This window comes from Hippocampus bargibanti, linkage group LG14, assembly GCF_051943395.1.
Source record: "Hippocampus bargibanti isolate YZ-2025 linkage group LG14, ASM5194339v1, whole genome shotgun sequence".
NCBI lineage: Eukaryota > Metazoa > Chordata > Actinopteri > Syngnathiformes > Syngnathidae > Hippocampus > Hippocampus bargibanti.
In genome coordinates, this window is record NC_142747.1 from 21,613,582 (window position 1) to 21,634,119 (window position 20,538).

At 46.9% G+C, this 20,538-nt stretch overlaps 2 protein-coding genes across 17 annotated transcripts in view; one reads left to right on the top strand and one right to left on the bottom strand.

The window, feature by feature from the left end:
* Positions 1-20,538, bottom strand: part of LOC148888867 (porphobilinogen deaminase-like) — a 116,561-nt gene that overhangs the window by 23,392 nt on the left and 72,631 nt on the right. The window lies entirely within an intron of this gene.
* phldb1b (pleckstrin homology-like domain, family B, member 1b) overlaps positions 1-20,538 on the top strand; it is a 46,238-nt gene that overhangs the window by 5,764 nt on the left and 19,936 nt on the right. Inside the window, exons 1-6 of one of the 15 annotated variants that reach the window (XM_089014545.1) lie at positions 281-494; positions 4,212-4,313; positions 4,639-4,762; positions 5,978-6,148; positions 14,960-15,085; positions 18,813-20,227. In XM_089014545.1, the coding sequence (XP_088870671.1) occupies positions 285-494; positions 4,212-4,313; positions 4,639-4,762; positions 5,978-6,148; positions 14,960-15,085; positions 18,813-20,227 (2,148 nt within the window). In that variant the 5' untranslated portion in view covers positions 281-284. Of the gene's footprint in view, positions 1-280; positions 495-2,497; positions 2,758-4,211; positions 4,314-4,638; positions 4,763-5,977; positions 6,149-6,816; positions 7,241-14,959; positions 15,086-16,947; positions 17,312-18,812; positions 20,228-20,538 lie in introns of those variants that run through there. The other 14 variants (XM_089014546.1, XM_089014541.1, XM_089014543.1 and 11 more) reach the window with 14 other exon arrangements.

A 20,538-nucleotide genomic window follows, 5' to 3' on the forward strand; every position in this document is an offset into this window, starting at 1 on the left:
CAGAACTTGAGTTTGGATGGAGGACAACACAGGAGCTCTTTATTCAGAAGAATGAAGGCCTTGTGTCCTGTCCCCCACTTTGGGGCGAGGCCAACTGGACAGGAAAGCTGGCAGAGTTGATCTTGTTCCATTTACGGATTCATAAATGTGTGCAATGTGTGTGTGTGTGTGTGTGTGTGCGCGCGCGTGCACTAAAGACCAAAAGTAAACCAAAAGATTGAGAGGGAGGAGATCTCCAGCAGTCGCAGCAAGTAGACTAGCGTCAGAATGTGACACGAGTCCACATGAATTTTGCATGTTTTGACCGACACCACGAATGTGTATGTGCGTGTGACACCAGATGGAAAGGACTCAAGCTTCCAAAGCTTCTTTTCCCCATATCGGGGCTGTGTTTCTTTTTTTTTCCCATCGTGGTGAATTCGTCAGCAGTTTTGAATTCCATCTTTGTGCAGGCGTGGTCGCTTCGCGTTTGTCCGTCACGTCGTCTTCGTCAGGTAAAGTTGCCGCGCCGTTGACGCGCACGGGAAGATTGTTTTTGCACAATCCGCCGCTAAAGTTGTTTCTTTGCGAAAAGTGTTGACTTGGTACAGACACAACCATTGAAGCTAATCTGACCCCGAGGAGTCTTCCCGTTAAACCTTTCTGTGTACAATATCACTGGCGGGCCATGCATGTCACTCCTAGGCCTTCAGTAGTGCTACGTCCGATTCAATCCACAGCTGCGGCGTGGTGTGATTTACTACATGTCCACTAGAGGGTGTCATTAGCCGGGACATAATTTAACAACTACTGTCACGAAATAGTTCTCATTTTTTCCGATGAACATGTGGATTCATGATAACCTCCTAGAATTCAACATTCTTTGCTATTTTTGTAACTTCGGAGGTGTCCAACCTTCATGACGTCCATCAATTCTTGAAAAGTCAGTCTTGAAAATGGCTCGAAGAGTACATCTGCAACCAAATCCCTTTCTTCTACTCCTTCAGCCGTTTTGATTTTGGGTTGACGTAACCCCTATTAAATTGACACAAAAATGTCTTTGCTTATGCAGCTCGCTACCGATACAGTGTGTTAGCTCTGGCCAGTATGCGCTTATCACTAGTGGCTAGTGATACGTACTATGATTGGTTGGTGACTAGCTAATCATAGTTTGTGAAAACGTTTCCGGCGCCTTCCAGCAAGCATTGGGTCCCCAATTCAAAATCTGATTGGTTATAGCAACAGTTTGATTGAACTTATTTGATGCGCCAGGGCCTGCAGAACAGATTGTGAAGGCGTCCAGGTCAATTTCTGACCCTGGTCACAAATGATGGCTGAAATGTGTTTGGGAAGTTGGAATTGCGGGTGAGACACAAGTAGAGTTTAGATGTAGGTTTAGATGTGGTCTTTTTTTCCCCATTGTGGGACGAATAAAGCTTTTCTGATTCTGATTTTCTAAATCTATTGGGTGATGAGGCAGGAAGTGGTGACAAACAACAAGTTGAGTGTCCATCTTGATATTACTTCAAAGCAGAATTGAGTCAACGTTTCCAAAGGTTGATGAATATCCGCCCAGTCAGTGTCTTTGGGATCAAAATGGAGTCTGTGAGCCTTGGATCACTTTCCATGATTCCGAAAGAATGTCCCTCCCGCCATCGTTTTGCCGTCCATCTCTTGTCGTGATGTCATTCTCTTGAACTTCACTTGCGGTCAAACGTTCTCAAGATCGGCGAAAGGAATCAAAACGGTCCGGAAATCCAACAAAAACAAGCAGGCATCAATTGCAGCCCAGTTTTGTCAGCGCGGGACCGAGACGGGCGGGCGCTGCCTTCATCATGCGCCGCCGACAGGAAATGAGTCCTTGCTTTGTGCTCGCCACACAGGAAGTGGACACGTCGCGACGGTCATCTTCTTCCTCTCTCTGTCACCCATCCGTCCTTTCTGGACTACCAAACGAGGAAGTTGAAACAAAGAGACGTCGATATAAACGCCCACATAATCTGCGCAGCCAATCATAAACCAGCTCGGCAGATCGGCGCCGCAACTCGTGAGCAACACTTCAACATTTTCGGGCCCCGATTGGTCAGTCTCGGTGCCAGTACGCAGTTCGGCCGGAACAAGGTGACCAATACAAAATGTAACGTACTGTATCTGTGTCCAAACATTTTTCGACATACTGTTGCCGCAAAATGTTTGTCTGTACTGTAAGGTTGTAACTCGAATGTTCGTAATTGGGGAGCGTCTGTCAGTATCATTTTTAGAGATTACCAATCGTCGTTCTTGAAAACGTTGATGTTCCTTCGAGGGCATTTCGTGGCATTTTTTGCTAGCGTTTTTCCTAACTCAAATGGTCGTAAGTTGAGGGGTATCTTGTCAGAATGCTTCCAACTCCCCATTCTTTCTGAGTTGTGGTTGGGCTCCTTCTCTCTCTGTCTAAGACACCCAGACGCACACGCGCGTCCCTTACTTCCCGTCCTCTTGAAAGCTCCTTCCCCCAGCCAGCCAGGCAGCCAGGCAGGAATGTGGGTTGTCCGAGTTAAAGTGGAGCAAGCAGCAACAGGTCCACGTGGTGAGAATTTGACGATTGCGCTCTGCTCACCGTTTGAGACAAACGAGAGGCTCGGTCAAGGAATGGGAGAAACTGTGCTTCGAGGCCAAGAATTTGGACTTGGAGTTGTCCCGCTTGAATCGAGGTCACGCTGGCTGCATTGAGCCTGCTGCGGGTCAACCACCACCGTGACGGCGTCGCGGCATCGGCTGGACATTTAGAAGAAGAAGGTAAATCTCATCTTTAGTTGAGGACATCGTGTCGGGACCATAATTATCAAAGCTGAAGGCTCCCCCTTGATTTTTGTCCCCGTCCCGGATGAAGTCACGTGACTTGCGGGACTCTTGAAATGTGTTTTCTGATGAACGCTTCAACAGATCATCAAGTCTGTCTGGAGAGGAAATCTGGCCATGTTACAGTAGGAGGGTACTTTTTTTCATTGCAAAGATAGTTTCCATCCTGCTGCGCATCATTTCAGGCGCGCAAAGGCCTCAACTCTCATTCCTCCTTTGTAGCGACTGCGTCTTTTCTCACACTTTGCTTGCAACCACAAGTCACGTCAATGTTTTGGCACAAATATTGATTGAGCTCTTGGCAGATTCACACCACCTACACAAAGTCATTCACGGACCTTTATTCGGGAATTGAAAATATGAGCCCACTTGTTGTTTTTGGTTTGGGTGCCGATAAAGCGCCGGTCACACCTCTGGCCGTGTTTTTCCCTTCCACAAGCGGCAGCATTGCCCTTTTTTCCACGTTAGCGCTTTGTTGCGGCTTCATCTCTTGTTAAAGCGTTATAGAAACCAAGATGGATGTATTGCGTTGTAGTTTTGAAAACCTGCCCTCGTTTTGAACTCGGATAACTCCATACCCATATAACTTAGGAATTAACTTTTTTTTCTGATGAAAGGAGAGAGTCCAAGGTTTCTAACACTGTCGTGAATGTTGATGTAGTCCTAAAAGTCCATATTGTGTGGGTCCTGGAATTGGAGTGACAATGCCAAAACCCTGGCACCGGACTGGACTGGACACATTATTGCACATCGTCTGGCAGTGAATGAGTTAAAAATTGCTGACGTGATGGATGTAGCGCAAAGGGGATTTTGGGACATTGTATCAGTTTTTGGGTGTTCTCCTGGCAGGTTGCAAGAGAAAGAGCGGACTGAAGTGTGTGATTTGCAAGGTGTCATCTGGCGCCAGGGATTTCAATGAGCCTTCTCAGCGGCCACAAGAACCTGCAGCTAAATACCTGCCGCCATATGGAGACAGAGCTGAGCGGCAGAAATCGCATCTTAAGCGCTCAAGCTAGGAGTACACAGCGCTTTACAAAAATAAACCAAACCAAACATATGTATATACAGTAAAGTCTCGTTATATCGATATTCAAGGGAGTCCGAAAAAATATCGATATAACCGGGACTGTATATATACCCTGTTTATGTATATATGTATCGATATCGGACTATCGATTGCCTGGATCGGATTTGCCTTTATTAGTCTCGCAGTGGAGAAATGTACAATATATATGTATTACGTGACATATACTGGTGGATGTTCAAAAGATTAGCAATATTAATGATTAAGAGCGAATGGTCTGCAAAACAGATGTCACCTGTTGTTTAGATCAATCTTTTGTGGACACTAAAAGAGCGAATGAAAAGTCAACTTTGATTTCCCGACACAGGATATTGATGCGAGTCGAGGAGCCGCAAACGTCTCCATGGACAAGGACCGCCTGAACGCGAATATGCCCCAAAGTGGCTCGCACACTCGTCAGGTGTTAAAGGTGAGAGCGTGTATGGATCAGCTGTTGTTGAAACACTAGATCAACCAATACGGATGGATTGTATTGTATTTTGTACAGCCATCCCCCATTTCAAGCTGGGATAACTCCAGACCCATATCATTTAGGAATTAACTCATTCTTCTCTGATGAAAGAACAGAGTCGACGGTTTCTAACGCTGTTTTAAAGGGGTATATGTCCTCAAACTCAATCTTCTGCGGGTGCTGAAATTGGAGTGACAATGACAATGACAAAAACCCTGGCGCTGAAGCGGTCGAGCTGTTTTCAAAGTTGTGAGTGTCAATGCTTCTCATTGTTTCTCGACAGAGCAGTCCGCTGGATGTGATGGAGACTGGAAAGGGTTTGAAGTTCCAGGCTGAGCGTCCTCATCTCGTCAGCCTCGGTAGCGGACGTCTGAGCGTTGCCATCACTCTGCTGCCTCTACCTGAGGGTGAAGATTTTGCTCCACTTTGCCTTTAGCACGTCAACTTCCTTCCTTTACACAATATTCTTCATAGTCACCTTTCTATAAATATATACATGCAGCATATATACAGTCATACCTCAACTTACGAACGCTTTAGATCACAAACTTTTCGCTTGAGGAACACTAAATTCGCGAGAATAGAATCTTGGCATGCAAGAACCGAACCACACAGCGCCACGGTGGCTGGCGGACTAGTTTTCCGCACACCCTTTGAGTGCAGACGTGGTTTGCTATCGAGTGGAGTACATTTGCTATTATGGGAGCGAAAAAAGACCCCAACACAGGCTAGTTTTAAGCCCAAGAGGACACAAAAGAAATTATGATCAAGCGAAGAAGGAGATCATTGAAAAACAGGAACGAGGTGGGCGTTTGTGTGACTTAGCGTCCCAGTACCAGTATGCTCAATCGACCTTTGCTACGTGTGGCTAAGGGTGTTTCTGTGTTGTCAAAGCAACGATCTCGGGCAATAACAGAGGTTGAAAAACGTATTTATATTTGGATTCACGAAAAGCAGCTGGCAGGGGACAGTGTGAGTGAGGGTATTATCGCCGAGAAAGCACGGCAACTTCACTCGGATATCATCAAGAGGCAACGACATCAATGACCATCACAAAGGTCAATAAAACCACTTTATTATACTGTACAGTTTATTTCTTTAATTACAAATCCAATATCACATTTATTATACATAAAATAAGGTCTATTTGGTGTCGTTTTAGTCGAAAAGGATGTTTTATGGGGACCTGGGAATGGATTATTCTCATTTTTAATGTTGAAATTGTACAGGGGTCATCCATTCTCATTTTTAATGATTTCTTATGGGAAATCAATGTTTGGCAGACGATCTTTTGGCCTTACACACACTTCCTGGGAACCAATGAGGTTTGTAAGCTGAGCTCTCGCTGTATATGTCAATATAGATGTATGCATGTGTATGTATATGCATACACACACATACATATATATATATATATATATATATATATATATATATATATATATATATATATATATATGTATGTATGTATATGTGTATATATATATATATATGTGTGTGTGTGTGTGTGTGTGTGTGTATGTGTGTGTGTGTGTGTGTGTGTGTGTGTGTGTGTGTGTGTGTGTGTGTGTGTGTGTGTGTGTCTCCATATTGGGTGTATAATGCATGGTTGTTTCCCACAGGCCGTACAACTATAGGTCATGGTCCCATGGACATCAACATCCAAGGCCCCGGCGTGGAGGCTCAACATTGCTACGTGGACAATAGGTCAGGGGTCATCCTGTTGCATCCCTGCGGGAATCTGTGCGCCGTCGATGGACTCCAAGTGACGCAACCCATCCGCTTGTCCCAAGGTAAGATTCGACCTTTTCACGACTTTACATTTCCCGGATGGCTGTCCCTGTATGGAAGTGAGGCGGGACCACCTTTGCGAGCTTTTGGCAGAGGGTCTCGCGACAAAAACAAAACAAAAAATTGACTGCCTTGCTGTGGTGGAATTCTCTCTAAATGTTGTCACTTGAGATGATCTAGTCTGTTCTTTGAGATGAGGTCACTTTCTGCATTTTTCATCAGCGTAACAGTGACATTTTTGCCTGAAAGATCCCTTTTCCTTGCATTCAAAATGGCTCGCATTCACTAAAAGGGAAACCAAGCGCTTTTGGGAAGCACGTGCTGGCTCAGCGAGATGAGTGGATCAAAACTGCTCTTTTCAGTCGTTATCCACCACAAGGAGGTGTGGCTTATCCACTTAATTGCCATCTCATTCTTGCATTGGATTGGATTTGCCTTTATTCGTCTCGCAGTGGAGAAATGTACATTTCACAGCAGCAAAGTTATGAAACAGGAGTATTCAAAAAAAAAAAGGATGTTGAAATTGTACAGGGGTCATCCATTCATTCACCTTCGTCACGTCACATTTTTAGACGTTGACATCAGAGCTCGCTGCATTTCCAATTCAAATTGAAACACTCGTCGTGAGTCACTCCGCTTGCCGGCCCACTGAATCCCGCCCCCATTCCTCTCCTGGCCGACTCCCCCAGCGCTCTGCACGTCTTCCTCCTCCCCCGACAAGCCTCTGTCTGCGCTGATTCTGACTTGAGTTCAGTCAGTCGCAGGAGCTCCTGCTCGGATGACGAAGCCAATTGCCGCCCGTTAGACTCAAATTGAAAAAAACCAAACTGGGACTTTGAAGCCTTTGACGGTGTGGATGGATCCACACCCACCAAACAACCAGCGCGTAACAAGTGAACAAGTAAGATAGTCCAGCTGCTGTTGGGATCACTCCGACATCTGCAATCTGGTTTATTCTTATTATTTTTTGTTCAAATGGGATGATGGTGACAAAAGAAGGTGAGGGACATAAACACCGACGCCCTTCATTATTCCAGAAGACATTGGTGATGAAAAGCGCAAACGGGGAAACACTTTGATTCATTGGAACTAAAGTAAGTGCGTTTGCTTTCTCGGCTGTGGAGAAAAAATGCGACGCAGAACATCCATTTGATCTGCGTGCGTACACTGTACGGTATCGTTACAGGAAAACAACTTAGAACTGCACAAAGATACTTTTGAAATGGAAACATTCAAAATCAGAATCATCTTTATTGCCAAGTATGTAGAACACACAAGGAATTTGTCTCCGGTAGAACACGTTGCACTAGTAGCATCAGAAGAAGAATGGAGGCACTCTACACTTCTATTTGGACGACCGTTTAGAGAGTTAATGGCGACCGACGGGGGAAGAAGCTGTTTAAATGTCTGCTGGATTTAGTGCGCGTGGATGGCTAGCGCCTGCCTGAGAAGGTGGTGGGCAGGGTGCGGAGGGTCCAGTCGGATTTTCCGCGCCCTCGTTTGGATTCTTGCAGTGCGCAAGTCCTCCAGAGTTCCTATTTTAAAACCTCTAAGAAAATGGCAGTGTCTTGATCAAGTTAGCGGCATTTGCATTTTCTTTCCGACGCTGCCAAACTGGATCCCATTTGAGAATTTCAATCCTCCAAAAGTAGTTCAATTGGACGCTTGAAACCACACATTCTTTTTTTCCCGCCCAAATGAGGTTTGCTATTGTCGGAATGCAGTCATCCATCTTTTTTTTTAATCCTACTGTGCTTGCTCTGAGTTTACACGACACATATACACACACCGATAACCTTTATTGATCAAATACACACTTGGATTCAAAATGGGTGCTTAGCCCAGAATCCCTGCACCTGAAGCATGCAAAGCTTCCTCTGTCGACATTAAAATTTGGAGCGGGACATTCCATCATTGGTGACTTTTTTTGCCACAAATTGACAATTGACAACCCGCTCCGCTCCATTATTGGAATGTGCCATTACATTCTCAACTTTTTGTTTTCCCTGAAGTGGGTGGTTGTTGCGCGGCGCTCTTAAAAAAAGCACAGCAGCTCCTGCATGATAAAAATAACACACACAGGAGTGCGGTCATAAATTCGTGGAAGGGAGGACACCCCGCCGCACGCACGCAACAACTCCGCCCTCGGTGTTGAAAAGCGTCAGATGGAATGTTTACATGGACGCCTAATTGATGACAAACCATTAGATGAGATGAGCCTTTATTTGTCTCACAGTGGACACATTGAGATTTCACCGCAGCAAAAACAAAATACAGGAGCTGCTGTAAAGCCAGCCACTCTCGCGGTGCCATTTTGAAGTAAAAAAAAAAAGCTTGGAATTTTCTATATTGATCGTAATGATCACAAACGTGCTACGAATGATGATCCATTCAACACTTTAGCAGCAGTTTATACAATGACAGACAAAGTTCAGTCTCAAGAATGTAGTTAGTGGTCGACGGTACAGAAAAGGGCTGACGTCAAAGCGCACATTTCTCATTCCTTGGTTAGTCTGTCGTGTAGTCAAGTCGCCATCTCCTACGCTTAAATTCCACACCTCCGGAAAAGGCTTACCAAAATAAGAGCGTTTTGAACGTACTTCCTTCCCGAACTGCACGCGCCGGGCCATACGTCTATGGAAAATAAACAAACGAGGAGTAGCAGTCTGGGCCATTTCAAGCTAAGTAATCATCTTGTCGACTGCGTTATTGCATTATCGTTACATGTCACTCAATGAGGTTTTTCAGTAAGAAATTCACTGTTCGGTTGTACCGGGGGCCGATTTTTCCAAGTGTGTTCGAACGCATCATAGCTGCAGGGGGCGTGTGTGACGAACAGATAAGTTCCATGTGCTGGCAAGCTCGCTTGCTTGCTTGCTTTCTTGCTTGCTTCTTTTGATTTGATGAAATCACGTGTAACTTCTTAACCTTTCTTGTGACTCTAAGCAGTACAGTCGTCATTTGTTTTCCACTCAGCAACACGTTCAACTTCTCTCAAGTCTGAAACAAATTTGAGTCAAAGTGGTTGTGTGGAAATGTAACGTTGATGCCAGTTCAAACATCGCCCCCCCCCCCCTCGCGACCTCCAGACCTCCCCCCGCGTATGCACGTTCTGTTTATAGACGCTGAGCACACACACACACACACACACACACACACACACACACACACACACACACACACACACACACACACACACACACACACACACACACACACACACACACACACACACACACACGTGCTCCCCAGCACCTCCTGACATCAGTAGAGCTCACTGTCTCTGTCTACTGCGACCTTGCTATTCCTGGTTCCCACTGCGACCTCGTGACACAAGTCGAAACAAGCTTCACTCTTCACGATTGCGGCATCGAAAAGCGTTTTTGAAAGGGTCATACTTGCGTAACAAGCGTTTTTAGTTAGCATCCATTCCTGAGATGAAATGTTGAAAAGTAACTTAGTTGGGAACCAACTCACAAGCCACGTTGTAACAATTGCCCCAGGATGCAAATGAGGCCTGCGATGCATTGGAATAATGGATTTCATCGCTAGGCCTTCAGTAGTGCTATGTCTGAATCAATCCAGACTGAAAAAAAGTGTGGTGTGATTTACTACAAGTCCACTAGAGTGTACTGTACCATTAGCCAGGAAAAAACTGTCGTTTCTTGAAAAGTCCGTCTTGAAAATGGCTTTAACAGTAAATCTCCAACCAAATTCATTTCTTCTGCTCCTTCAGCCATTGTGGCTTGACAAAACCGCTATTAAATCAACCCCAGAAAATGATTTGCTTACGCAGCTCGCTACCGATACAGTGCGCTAACTCTGGCCAGTAAGCGCTCATCGCTAGCGGCCCGTGATCAGAGCAGTTTTCGCAAACTGTGAATGGCTAATGACTAGCAAAATGCAATTGACATCAGTCCGCGATTCAGATATTTTTAGGCCAGCAAAGAAGGCTTTGCAGGCCTTGATGGTCCACCACTGCACTACAACAAACCGAATTATGTCATTGCAGAAATGTATGAAAATAATGAAATAGCAGCACATGATCAAATAGAATTTTGAGATCAAGAAGTGCGTGGTAAGATCAACGTGTTTTGTAATTATCTTGCATGCGGTAAACACGACAAGATATAGACATAGATCAACGGTAGACGTCGCAACCGCAGACCGAGGTCCGAGGTGCGCATCGCCCCAATGAGCTCATAATGGATGGAACGCCCGTTCGCACCGTTTCGACCCCTTGAGACAAATATCCGGGATAGCGTTAGCGTGTTAGCAAGACTCGGACACTGGACACGATCTCTTCTAAAAGGACGGACGGCGCTGACCTGGGATGAAATGTTTTTGTTGCAGCATCTGACGGGCAGCCCGGCGGGGAGGGAAGAACTTGTGACGACAGTCAGAGGCTGAGCAGCAAGCCACGCAGACATTTTGCCCTGTAGCCCGTTAGCCTGGAAGGACTTATTGCAAACTACGTAGCTAGAATAAATGGCAGCCTGACTTTCCGTGAGCTCATTGTACTAGAATGCCAAAGCCTCCAAATGCTAACCGCCTCTGCTTCCTCACATTGAATCTTTCGTGCAAATATTCCCCGGGCTGATCCGTCCCGCTTGGTGGTTGGAACACAAAAATGTTCTTGGAGAGAAATTTGGGTCCGCCGACGCAGTCCAAATGGATCCGGACGCTGGTTTGTTTGTTTTTTTCGCCACACGTGGAGATCTTGGCATCAAGAGACCCAAATGCCGCCTGCTAACATTCTGACTACTCTGAAGTAGTCCCGTAAGCCGCAGGCGTCCGAGTTCCCGCCCGCCGTGTCATTTTATTCGGCCCGCCAAAGCAAATCAAATGTGTGCGATTCCATGACGCTTACTCAAATGGTCTCATGTCAACCAGAACAACAGTCATTATTTTTGACTTGTCATTTCAAAACTACCAGTCATGTGTTTGGAAACCGGCATACGTGCTGCAAATAAGCATCTGTTAATGACCCCACGGAGACCAATCAGAATCATCTTTATTGCCGAGTACGTAGAACACACAAGGAATTTGCCTCCGGTAGAACACGCTGCACTAGTACCATCAGAAGCAAAATGGAGGCACGATACAGTTGGATTTGGATGACTGTTATCGAGAGCGAATGGCGAGCGACGGGGGAAGATTTGGTGCGCGTGGATCGGTCGCGCCTGCCTGAGGGAGAGTCGCAGGAAAAGGTGGTGGGCAGAGTGCGGAGGGTCCGCTAGGATTTTCCGCGCCCTTGTTTGGATTCTTACAGAGTGCAAGTTGTGGAGATTGGCTAGGCCGCCGCCAAGGATTCAACTGTCCGTTGAAGTGGGATTTTGTCCATTTTTGTGGCGCACCAAACGCTGATGGAAGAACACGAGATGGATTCGATGACAGCCGTGTAGAAATGTCAAAACAAGTACGCGGTTGTAATATAGATTTCTGGTGCTTTCTACTATCTATGTGACTGCTTTCCTTCCTGTATATGTTAGCTGACCGCGTTTCAGCTTCAGATGTTGTTAAAGCGCTATATAAATGGATACGCATTGCATCGCATCGTACCTGAAATGAGTCACGTGTGACATTGTCGCACTCAAAGGGCAAAAAAAGAATTTCTTTGAGTTTGCTGACTGGCGCGTTTTAGCGTAGATGCGGCTAATGGCCGTTCACCTTGACTCAACCTGCCCTTGTGCGTGCGTCCTTGAATGTTGCCGTCGTTTGATTTGAGTGGCGTTGTTGTGTCCTTTGCGGCAATGATGTTGTCCTTTGTCCTGGAGATGTGCCAAGCGGCAAGCACTCGATCAACTGGATTTGCCTTGGCTTGATTGAAACACGGAGAGGCGACGGAAAGACGCCGCTCCACCTTATTCAGCATGAATGAAGATTGCGATCAATCATTTGCGGAGTGCTGAGGAAGGCATTGCTCTCCGCCACAATGCTCAGGCAATCCATTTCATGAGTGGCTGGCTGGCTGGCTGGGAGGGATCTTGTTGCGTGGCGCTCCTCGCTCCTCTCCACTCGTCGTCCTCCTCGTCCACAACTCAACACTGCGAGTCTGACGTGATGTCATGATTAAATGGCGACGTGTCCATTTCCCCCAATGGAAAGTGCCAGCAGTGAATTCGTTGCTTGCTTCAACACATTTCATTTCCTAGCGCATCTGGTTTCTTGCTGAGCTGGCTTTTTCACACAATGCTGATTGGCAAATTGCTGGAATGTCCGCTCATTAACTCTTTCACTGCAGTCCATTCCCAAATGTATTCGGCAATTGAAAATATCCATTTCTTTTGTTTTTTTCTTGCTGATAAAGCGTTGGCCAGACCTCTGGCAATGTTTTTTCCCTTTCGCGAGTGGACAGCATTAGCCTTTAGTCCACGTTAGCGCCTTGTTCCAGCTTCAGCTGTTGTTAAAGCGCTATATAAATCTATATGTACGTATTGCATTTTATTTTGGACAGCTGCCCCATTTTAAGATCCGATAGCTCATTCGCTAGCTAGCCCCTTTCGCTAACTAGCTCGCTCATTCGCTAGCTAACTAGCTCATTCGCTAGGTAGCTCGTTTGCCAGATTGCTCCTTCGCTAGCTAGCTCATTCGCTACCTAAAATAAAATGAAGAAGCGGGCCAGATTTGGCCCACGCACCGTGACTTTGACACCTGTCTGATAGTATGTGGCGTGTGCGTTTTTTTTTTTAGAGTAAAGTTTTAAATATCACAGAATTTACTTATTAGCAACAAAGAACTAAAAATAAAACTGATAAATCAATATGTAAGATATTTTGTAAAGCTGCCCTCATTTCAAGCTTGTATAACTCCAGACATTTAGGAAGGAACTCTTGATTTGAATCTAAGGTTTGTCGTCCTAAAAGTCCAGATTGTGCGGGTCCTGGAATTGGAGCGACAATGACAAAAACCCTGACACTGGAGAGGACACATTTTTGCACATCGTCTGGCAGTGGGGGACACCCTGAACCGGTTGCCAGTCAATCGCAGCGCACACATAAACAAACAAGCATTCACGCTCACACTTGTACCTTGGAGGCTAAACTGACAGTCATCATGCTAATCGTAGGCCAGTTATCCAAACGGCCATTAGCTCACTAAGCCCAAATTAGCTCACGAATACTTGCGCTTACTGTTGCTAAAGTACATCTTATCTTGGTCATCGGGAGGAGAGGCTTGCGGTGGTTTGTTGTGGTCGGGCTCATCCGATATCGTCTGCTTTGAAAAGCAAAGACATCTCATTAGGGAGAGGGAGTAGCCACAGGATCTTTGTGATCTTTGCCATTTCAACTTGTTGTTTATATGCTTCTACCTCAGCTTAACAACTTCATTGCTTCCCACAAAGTGTGTGTGTGTAAGGCCAAAAGTTTTTTATTATTATTTTATTTCCCATAAGAAACCATTGAAAATGAGAATAATCCGTTCCAGGGTCCCCATAAAACATCATTTTTGACTAAATACGCCTTAAAACGACACCAAATAGACCTTATTTTATGTATAATAAATGTGCTATTGGATAGTAATGAAAGAGTTAAACTGTACCGTATACTAAAGTGGTTTTATTGACCTTTGTGGTGGTCGTTGACGTAGTTGCCTCTTGATGATATCCGAGTGAAGTTGTCGTGCTTTCCTGGCGATAATACCCTCACTCACACTGTCCCCTGCTAGCTACTTTTCGTGAATCCAAATCAACACAAGTTTTTCAACCTCTTCTATTGCCTGAGACCGTTGCTTAGACAACATAGAAACAGCCTTAGCCACGCATAGCAATGGTCGACTTAGCGTAGTGGTACTGGGACGCTAAGTCACACAAACGGCGCACACCTCGTTGGTGTTTGTCGATGATCTCTTTCTTCTGCTTGACCGTCATTTTCTTTTGTGTCCTCTTCGGCTGGACGCTCGCCTGCGGTGGGGTCTTTTCACTCCCATCATAGCAAAAGTACTCTACTCGATAGCAAACCACGTCTGCACTCATGGGGGTGTGGAGAACTAGTCCGCCAGCCACTGTTGCGCCGTGTGGTTTGGTTCGTACGCCGAAAACTAGTTGGTGGCACGCCGAGATGATATTCTTGCAAATGTAATGTTCGTCAGGCGAAAAGTTGTTGAGCTAAAGCGTTGGTGGCCGAGGTCTCACTGTGCTCTTTCAGAAGAGTTTTGCAAAGATTCGGTCCTTTGAGGATCTCATGTCTTTGTTTTCATTAAAATCGCGGTGTTTTTGCGGGGACACTGTGAACAAAGGCTCCGACACAAGGAAGATTGTCTTTTGCTGCCGGCAGGGGGCGCACTTTTCATGAAGCCGCTTGGTGCGCGCTTCTTCCACCGACGCCCTTTTCCCAGCTATTGATTGAGAGGATATGCAAATGGCAGTGATGCATGAGTAGAACACAGTCTTCTTCATTCGAATACCGTACGCCAACATTCATAAACCAACAGAATGTAATGAATGAGTTGTCTTTCCATTTCCACCAACCGATGGATTTGTAACCTGGCTAATGAGCTCTTCTTCCCAAATGAGTCCAAGGCCGGATCTTCTACCTGAGGGTGACAGTTTAACGGGCTGTCTCCGTTCACCTCCGATTGACCCCAGATTTTCTGTGCTTCCGTTGTGGGCCTTGTGTTTGGCCAAGTTCTGCGTGACATTTTGAAATAGGATGACTTGTATACTGTCTATTCTCTATCACCCTTACAAAGTGCTCAGTGAATCTTTTGTCGTTTTCTATGCGTATCAAAGTGTACGCGCGGCCTGGTTTTCTCCCAGTTGAATGAATGAATTCTCTTGACGTTTGGATGTGCTCGTGTTCTTTTTTTGTCAGGCTGTATGCTGCGTTTTGGTCACTCGGCCTTTTTTCGCTTCAACCACCCCGAAGAAGCCTTGAGGATGAAGAGCACGCTGGCCTCGGCTAGCGACGTCTCCACAGGGAACTACAGACCACGTGCAGGTATGGGATGCTACTCACGAGGAGAGCGGCCCATTTGCCCACACAAACATCTTTCTTTTTCTGAACTCATTGACTGCCAGAAGATGTGCAAATTAACCATAATAATACATTTCATTTATAAGCGCCTTTCAAAACTCTCAAGGTCACTTTACAAGTTTTTCTGTTTCTGTTTTCACTCAACCTGGAAGTAACTTCAATAAAAAGCTAGATAGCTAGCCAGCTAGATAGCTATTTAGGTAGCTAGCTAAATGTAATCAACGTCTGCTTTTTATTTATTTTTTAATGTTGATCAGAATCAGAAAGTCTTTAACGGTCCCACAATGCGGAAATTTGCTCTTGAATTGATGGAACGATACAAATACGCCTGCTCGCAATGGAGCGCTACACAAGGAAGTGACGTACACCGGCGCCAGGGTTTTTGTCATTGTCACTCCAATTCCAGGAGCCACGGAATATTGACTTTTAGGACTCCATAAACATTCAAAGCAGCACGACAAACCTTAGACTCTCTTCTTTCATCAGAAAACAAGAGTTGATTCCTAAGTTATATGGGTCTGGAGTTATCTGAGCTCGAAACGGGGGCAGATGTCCAAATTACAATGCGATACATTTTGATTGATTTCGCGCTTTAACAACAGCTCAAGCTGTCACAAAGCGCTAACATGCAAAAGGGGAAATGTGTGGAAAAGAGGCGACGTTGCCAGAGGTCTGACCAGCGCTTTAAAGACACCCCCCGCAAGAAAAACAAATTTGGGAAAGCTGTCCATAATTGCGGTGTTTGTGTTTTGCTCTGATTTGATCTTGAGCCTTCCTCAAGCAACTTGCCAAATGGCGCCTGCGCAGAGTGGCCATTAAAAATGGCAACGGCGTGCCTTTTATTCTTGCGCCCAAACATTCCGACGTGCTTTCCGTCGCGGCCGCCTGCGCTTTTGTTGCCGCCGTCCTTTTAAATGCGGTCGCTGCCGACGAGGCCGTAGGTTTCCACAGGGCCTCGTGCGCGCATCTCATTCCTTTCCGGTCGGGCGCTGCGCCTGGAAAGGACGTCAGTCGAAGCGCCTCTTTTCTTCGCCACCTCAGCTATCGGGACCTCATCTGGGTCTCATTGCACTCCCAAGTAAGGACGGAAGCCGCGCCGGCTGCTCGGCGCGGACTTCCCGATGCCGTAATGAAAGCCTTCCGTTGTTTAGACAGCCGGCCTTTTTCCTTCATGAGCAGCCAATGAGATGAAGACACAGCGTCCCCCTCCCAGGATAATCCGTGCTTATCTTCTGCCTGTTTATAAATAAATGACGGCATTTGTTTACAAGCATCAGCGGAGAGAAAAAACACCCGATGTTGATTGTTATCCCACGGGCGCTGCGACGTTTTGCTTGGAGGCTTTTCAAGGCCTCAGATTCACTCCTTCATTCTTGCCATTGATTTGAAAGGAAACAAAATGAGGGCAAATCTCTCACCTGAGCAAAAGAGGGAGAGAGAACTAGCGTGACACATTTGGAAAAGCTCAAAGCGAGGCTGTCAACAACGTAGCGTCTTTTCCGCTGTATGAGGCGCACCCCCAATCAATGATGGATTTTCAAACCTTCGCACAAAATACATCACGTAGCAATTCGTGGACAAAATATCATGAACATTAGTCTGTGATTCTGATATTTTTAGGCCAGCAGAGAAGGCCGCGCAGGCCCACCGCTGTATAATTATCTCAGTTTTCCATATAAAAGGCGCACCTCGTTAGAAGGCGCTCCGGTCGAGGCCGGGGTGATGCACGACTTCTAAAATAAAACGGAGGTGGAATGTAAAGCCCGCGTTTTGAAAGGCGGAAGAGAGGCGGGTGGACCTTCGACATAAAACAAGAGTGAGCGCATTAATTTCGCAATTCAGCGAAATGTTGATCGTGCGAACCGCCGCGGCCCTTTAATAGTTTTTTTTAATTGCCCGGTGAGACGGAGGGTAACTCCGCGCTGTGTTTTTGGACGTCGAAATGAGATTCGATGACATTTACGGCCGAGTTCTCGTCGCGGAAAATGATTTGGTTTTGGTCACTTGACAAAGAGCGGCGCCTCAACCGCCGTCGCGAGCCCTCCTCGACCCTTAAAAAGAAAAGCAAAAGGTGCCATCGCACGTGCGCGCGTCCTCCGGGCTGCTCTGCCACCGCAGCCCGCGGGATGCGGTGGCAAACGCACGCTTTGTCGTCGACGGCCAAAGACTGAGCGGCTTGAATTCAGTCACGTGAGTAGCCTCCCGAAAAAAAGACGCATCGATTCGACCGCTTTTGGATTTGCGGGTTTTTTTTTCCGATGGGGACATTTTGGGGGATCTTCACGTTCACATCCAGTCAACCTGTGAGATCGCAGTGTAAGTCGTGAAGTGATTTCCGAACGAAGTTCGGAGTGCTGTCCAAATCGTGACGTCACAACCACACGGGCTTTCCCGAAGAGCTGCTTTTATTTGTTTTGTTTATTTTTTTTTTTTGCCACCCCTCGAATCCGTCTTTTTTTCTGCTTCCGCGCCCCTTTGACGTGCCACAAGCTTCCGCGCAGGTGTGACGATGTTGACGAGACGTTGTAACACGCGCGCAACAGCCGACCGACCGACTCTTGTACTTTCAATCTATTCAATGGCGACGCCAAGCTGAGCAATCAGAAGGAAGCTCCTCCTTGACGAGCTCGAGTCTTCGCTCGCCCTGCGGTGCCTGAGCGAGCTCACGCGTGATTTGGGGGTGCAATCGTGGACAGAAATGCAATATTTGGTGTGCATTTTCAACCTGCCTTCATGCTTTCGAGCAGGAATTTCACACCAAAAACTAAAAACAAATAAATTGCTTGAGGCTCCTGTCGAAAAATACACACATCAATAAGGATTGGTTGCGATTTGTGACACAGAGGTAACTATAGTGTAAATTACAAAAAGTCAGTTATTGAAGACATGGAACGAACACTTTGACTGCTGTCATCCAAATCACACAAAGGTGGCATTAATGAGTATTTATTTAGATAAATGTAGAAATAATCACCATTTTTGTTTTGACTTCAAGACGGCGCCGCGAGAGTGTCCGGCAGCTCCTGTATTTTGTTTTTCTACCTTCATTCCTTTCATCGTTTGCTGCTGTGAAATGTCAATTTCTCCACTGCCGGACTAATAAAGGCAAATTCATTCCGATGTTTTACAAGATTCGCAATTATAAACGCATCTCTTTGGGTTAAAAACAAACCAAAACCAAAACATTCTGTTCTACATTAGATTGTAAATGTTTTGACTTTTATTGATCCATTAGGGAAAAATAATCCTTCAAAGGTGACAGGGCGGCGTTTTCCGGTGTATAAGGCGCACCCCCAACGAATGGTGTCTTTTCAAACTGTTTTTTTCCATATATAAGGCGCACCGCCAATGAACGAACGAACAATGTTTTCCAAATAGAAGACATGAATATTTGAAGTTTTGTGAATATAAGGCATTACGAAGCGCTGGAATAGAGCCTGGCGTCGCGCACCACTTCTTCTGGGGGGCGTCGGTGTGTTGCCACACCTGTTGCGGCTCCATATAACTTCACAGATCAGGATATCAGAAAATCAAGGCTTTCTTTTGGCTGCGGAAAATACAGGACAGACATTTGATTTGATTTGTTAGCGTGTACTGAGGTAAGGCCTGAGAAGACCAATGTTAGAATGAAGTCAATGAAACATAAAACCTTGTACTTTTGACTCTTTTTTTTCCATTTGACCCGTTTCAGGCACGGAGAACCTGCTCAATGGGAATCATCAGACCGGCGCCACGCAGTCTTCCCAAGAAAGCGCCGAGAGAATCCAATCTGAGCACAGCGCCATTGTAAGCTCGATTGAGAAGGACCTCCAGGATATCATGGACTCCTTAGCCGCGGATGACTTGGAATCTTGCTCCGCCGAAGACAAAAAGCCTCCCGGGGAGCGAGCGGCGACTCATTGGCCCCTGATGGCGACGGTCAACGGCGGGGGCAGATGTTCGCTGTCCCCCGCGACGAGTCCCGGGGCCACGTCCGTGGGATCCAGCTACGACAATACATCTCCAGCCTTTTCTCCTCTCTCGTCGCCTTCGGCAGCCAGCAGCGGTAGCGCGGCCAGTCCGTCTCCCGGCGGAGCGCCCCCGGACGACAGCGTTTCTTCTCTGCCGCCAGTGCCCGCGCGCTCCTCTAGCTACAACTTCGCCACCGGCCATTCGCAACTCGCTTCACGGCCGCGGGCGAACTTGAACGGCGCCGCTCGGCAGGCGCAAGAAAGCCCCAGACCGCAAAGGAAGGTCTTTGGGGAGGCTCCGCCGAGCCCAAAACCGAATGGCCGAGGACCGCGGCGAGATGCCTCGGGGAGTCCAAGACAGACCTCACTTTTGTCTTCGGACGAATCTCTCGGTAGCAGAAACGTCGTGGCAAGCAGCCCCGCTTTCAATCCCAAATTCCCAACGTGTCCCTCCGTGTCCACGAGTCTGAGGACCGAGACAGCCGCGGTCCTTCACGAAAGGCCCGCGAGCCCTTTTAGAGAGCAGATGACCATCGATGACTCCGGCCCACCCGCGAAGGCCCATCGGCCTCCCCTGGATCCTGTGGTCCATATCATTCGAGGTTCACCATCCCGGCAGCCTCCGGAAAGCCCTCGCGCGGTTGGGCCAAACTTAGAAGTGAATGGTGAACGAGGTCACGTCAGAGAACTTCCACCTCTCAGTCCTTCCGTTGCCCGAAGAGGCGTTCCCGTACCGCCGGGAACGGTCCCGAGTACAACCTTGAAGACACCCGATAGCGCCACGGCTTTGGGCGCGCTGGTATCAGGGAGTCCCGGGCTTCCTCGTAAGAGCGGAAGCACAAGTGCGGATTCCGCCGGCGGCTGGGGAATGCGTGCCCGTAGTCCTTCGCCCGCATCTGTGACGATGGAGCGCGGCGTGGGAATTCCAAAGGCCAGCTTTGGCAATTCGCTTTCATCCGCATACAGTCTGGGTTCGCTGCCGGGCTCGTCGCCCCTTTCCAGTCCCAGGAGCAACAGGAAGATATCAACGGGGCGACCGGCGATGAGGGAGAGGAAGAACAGCATCTCGGAAATCAGCGACAATGAGGATGAGCTGTTGGAATACCATCGACGACAGAGGGAGGAACGACTTCGAGAACAGGAAATGGAGAGATTGGTGAGTGCAACTCATTCTTTGCTCTTGAATGTTCGCGGCGCTAATATTATCGACCGGAGGATTAGCAATGGCGGGCCGTGGATTTCGTAGCTAGGCCTTCAGTAGTGCTACTTTTCAGACCTCGCACGATTCAGACGGTCTGAATCAATCCTGACTGAAAAAAGGTTGCTGTGATTCACTACGAGTCCGCTACAGGGTGCCATTAGCCAGGAAATAACTCACTAACATTTCTTAATGATGTCCGTTTTTTCTTGCTAAATCCATCTTGAAAATGGCTCAGACGGTAAATCTGCAAGCAAATCCATTTCTTC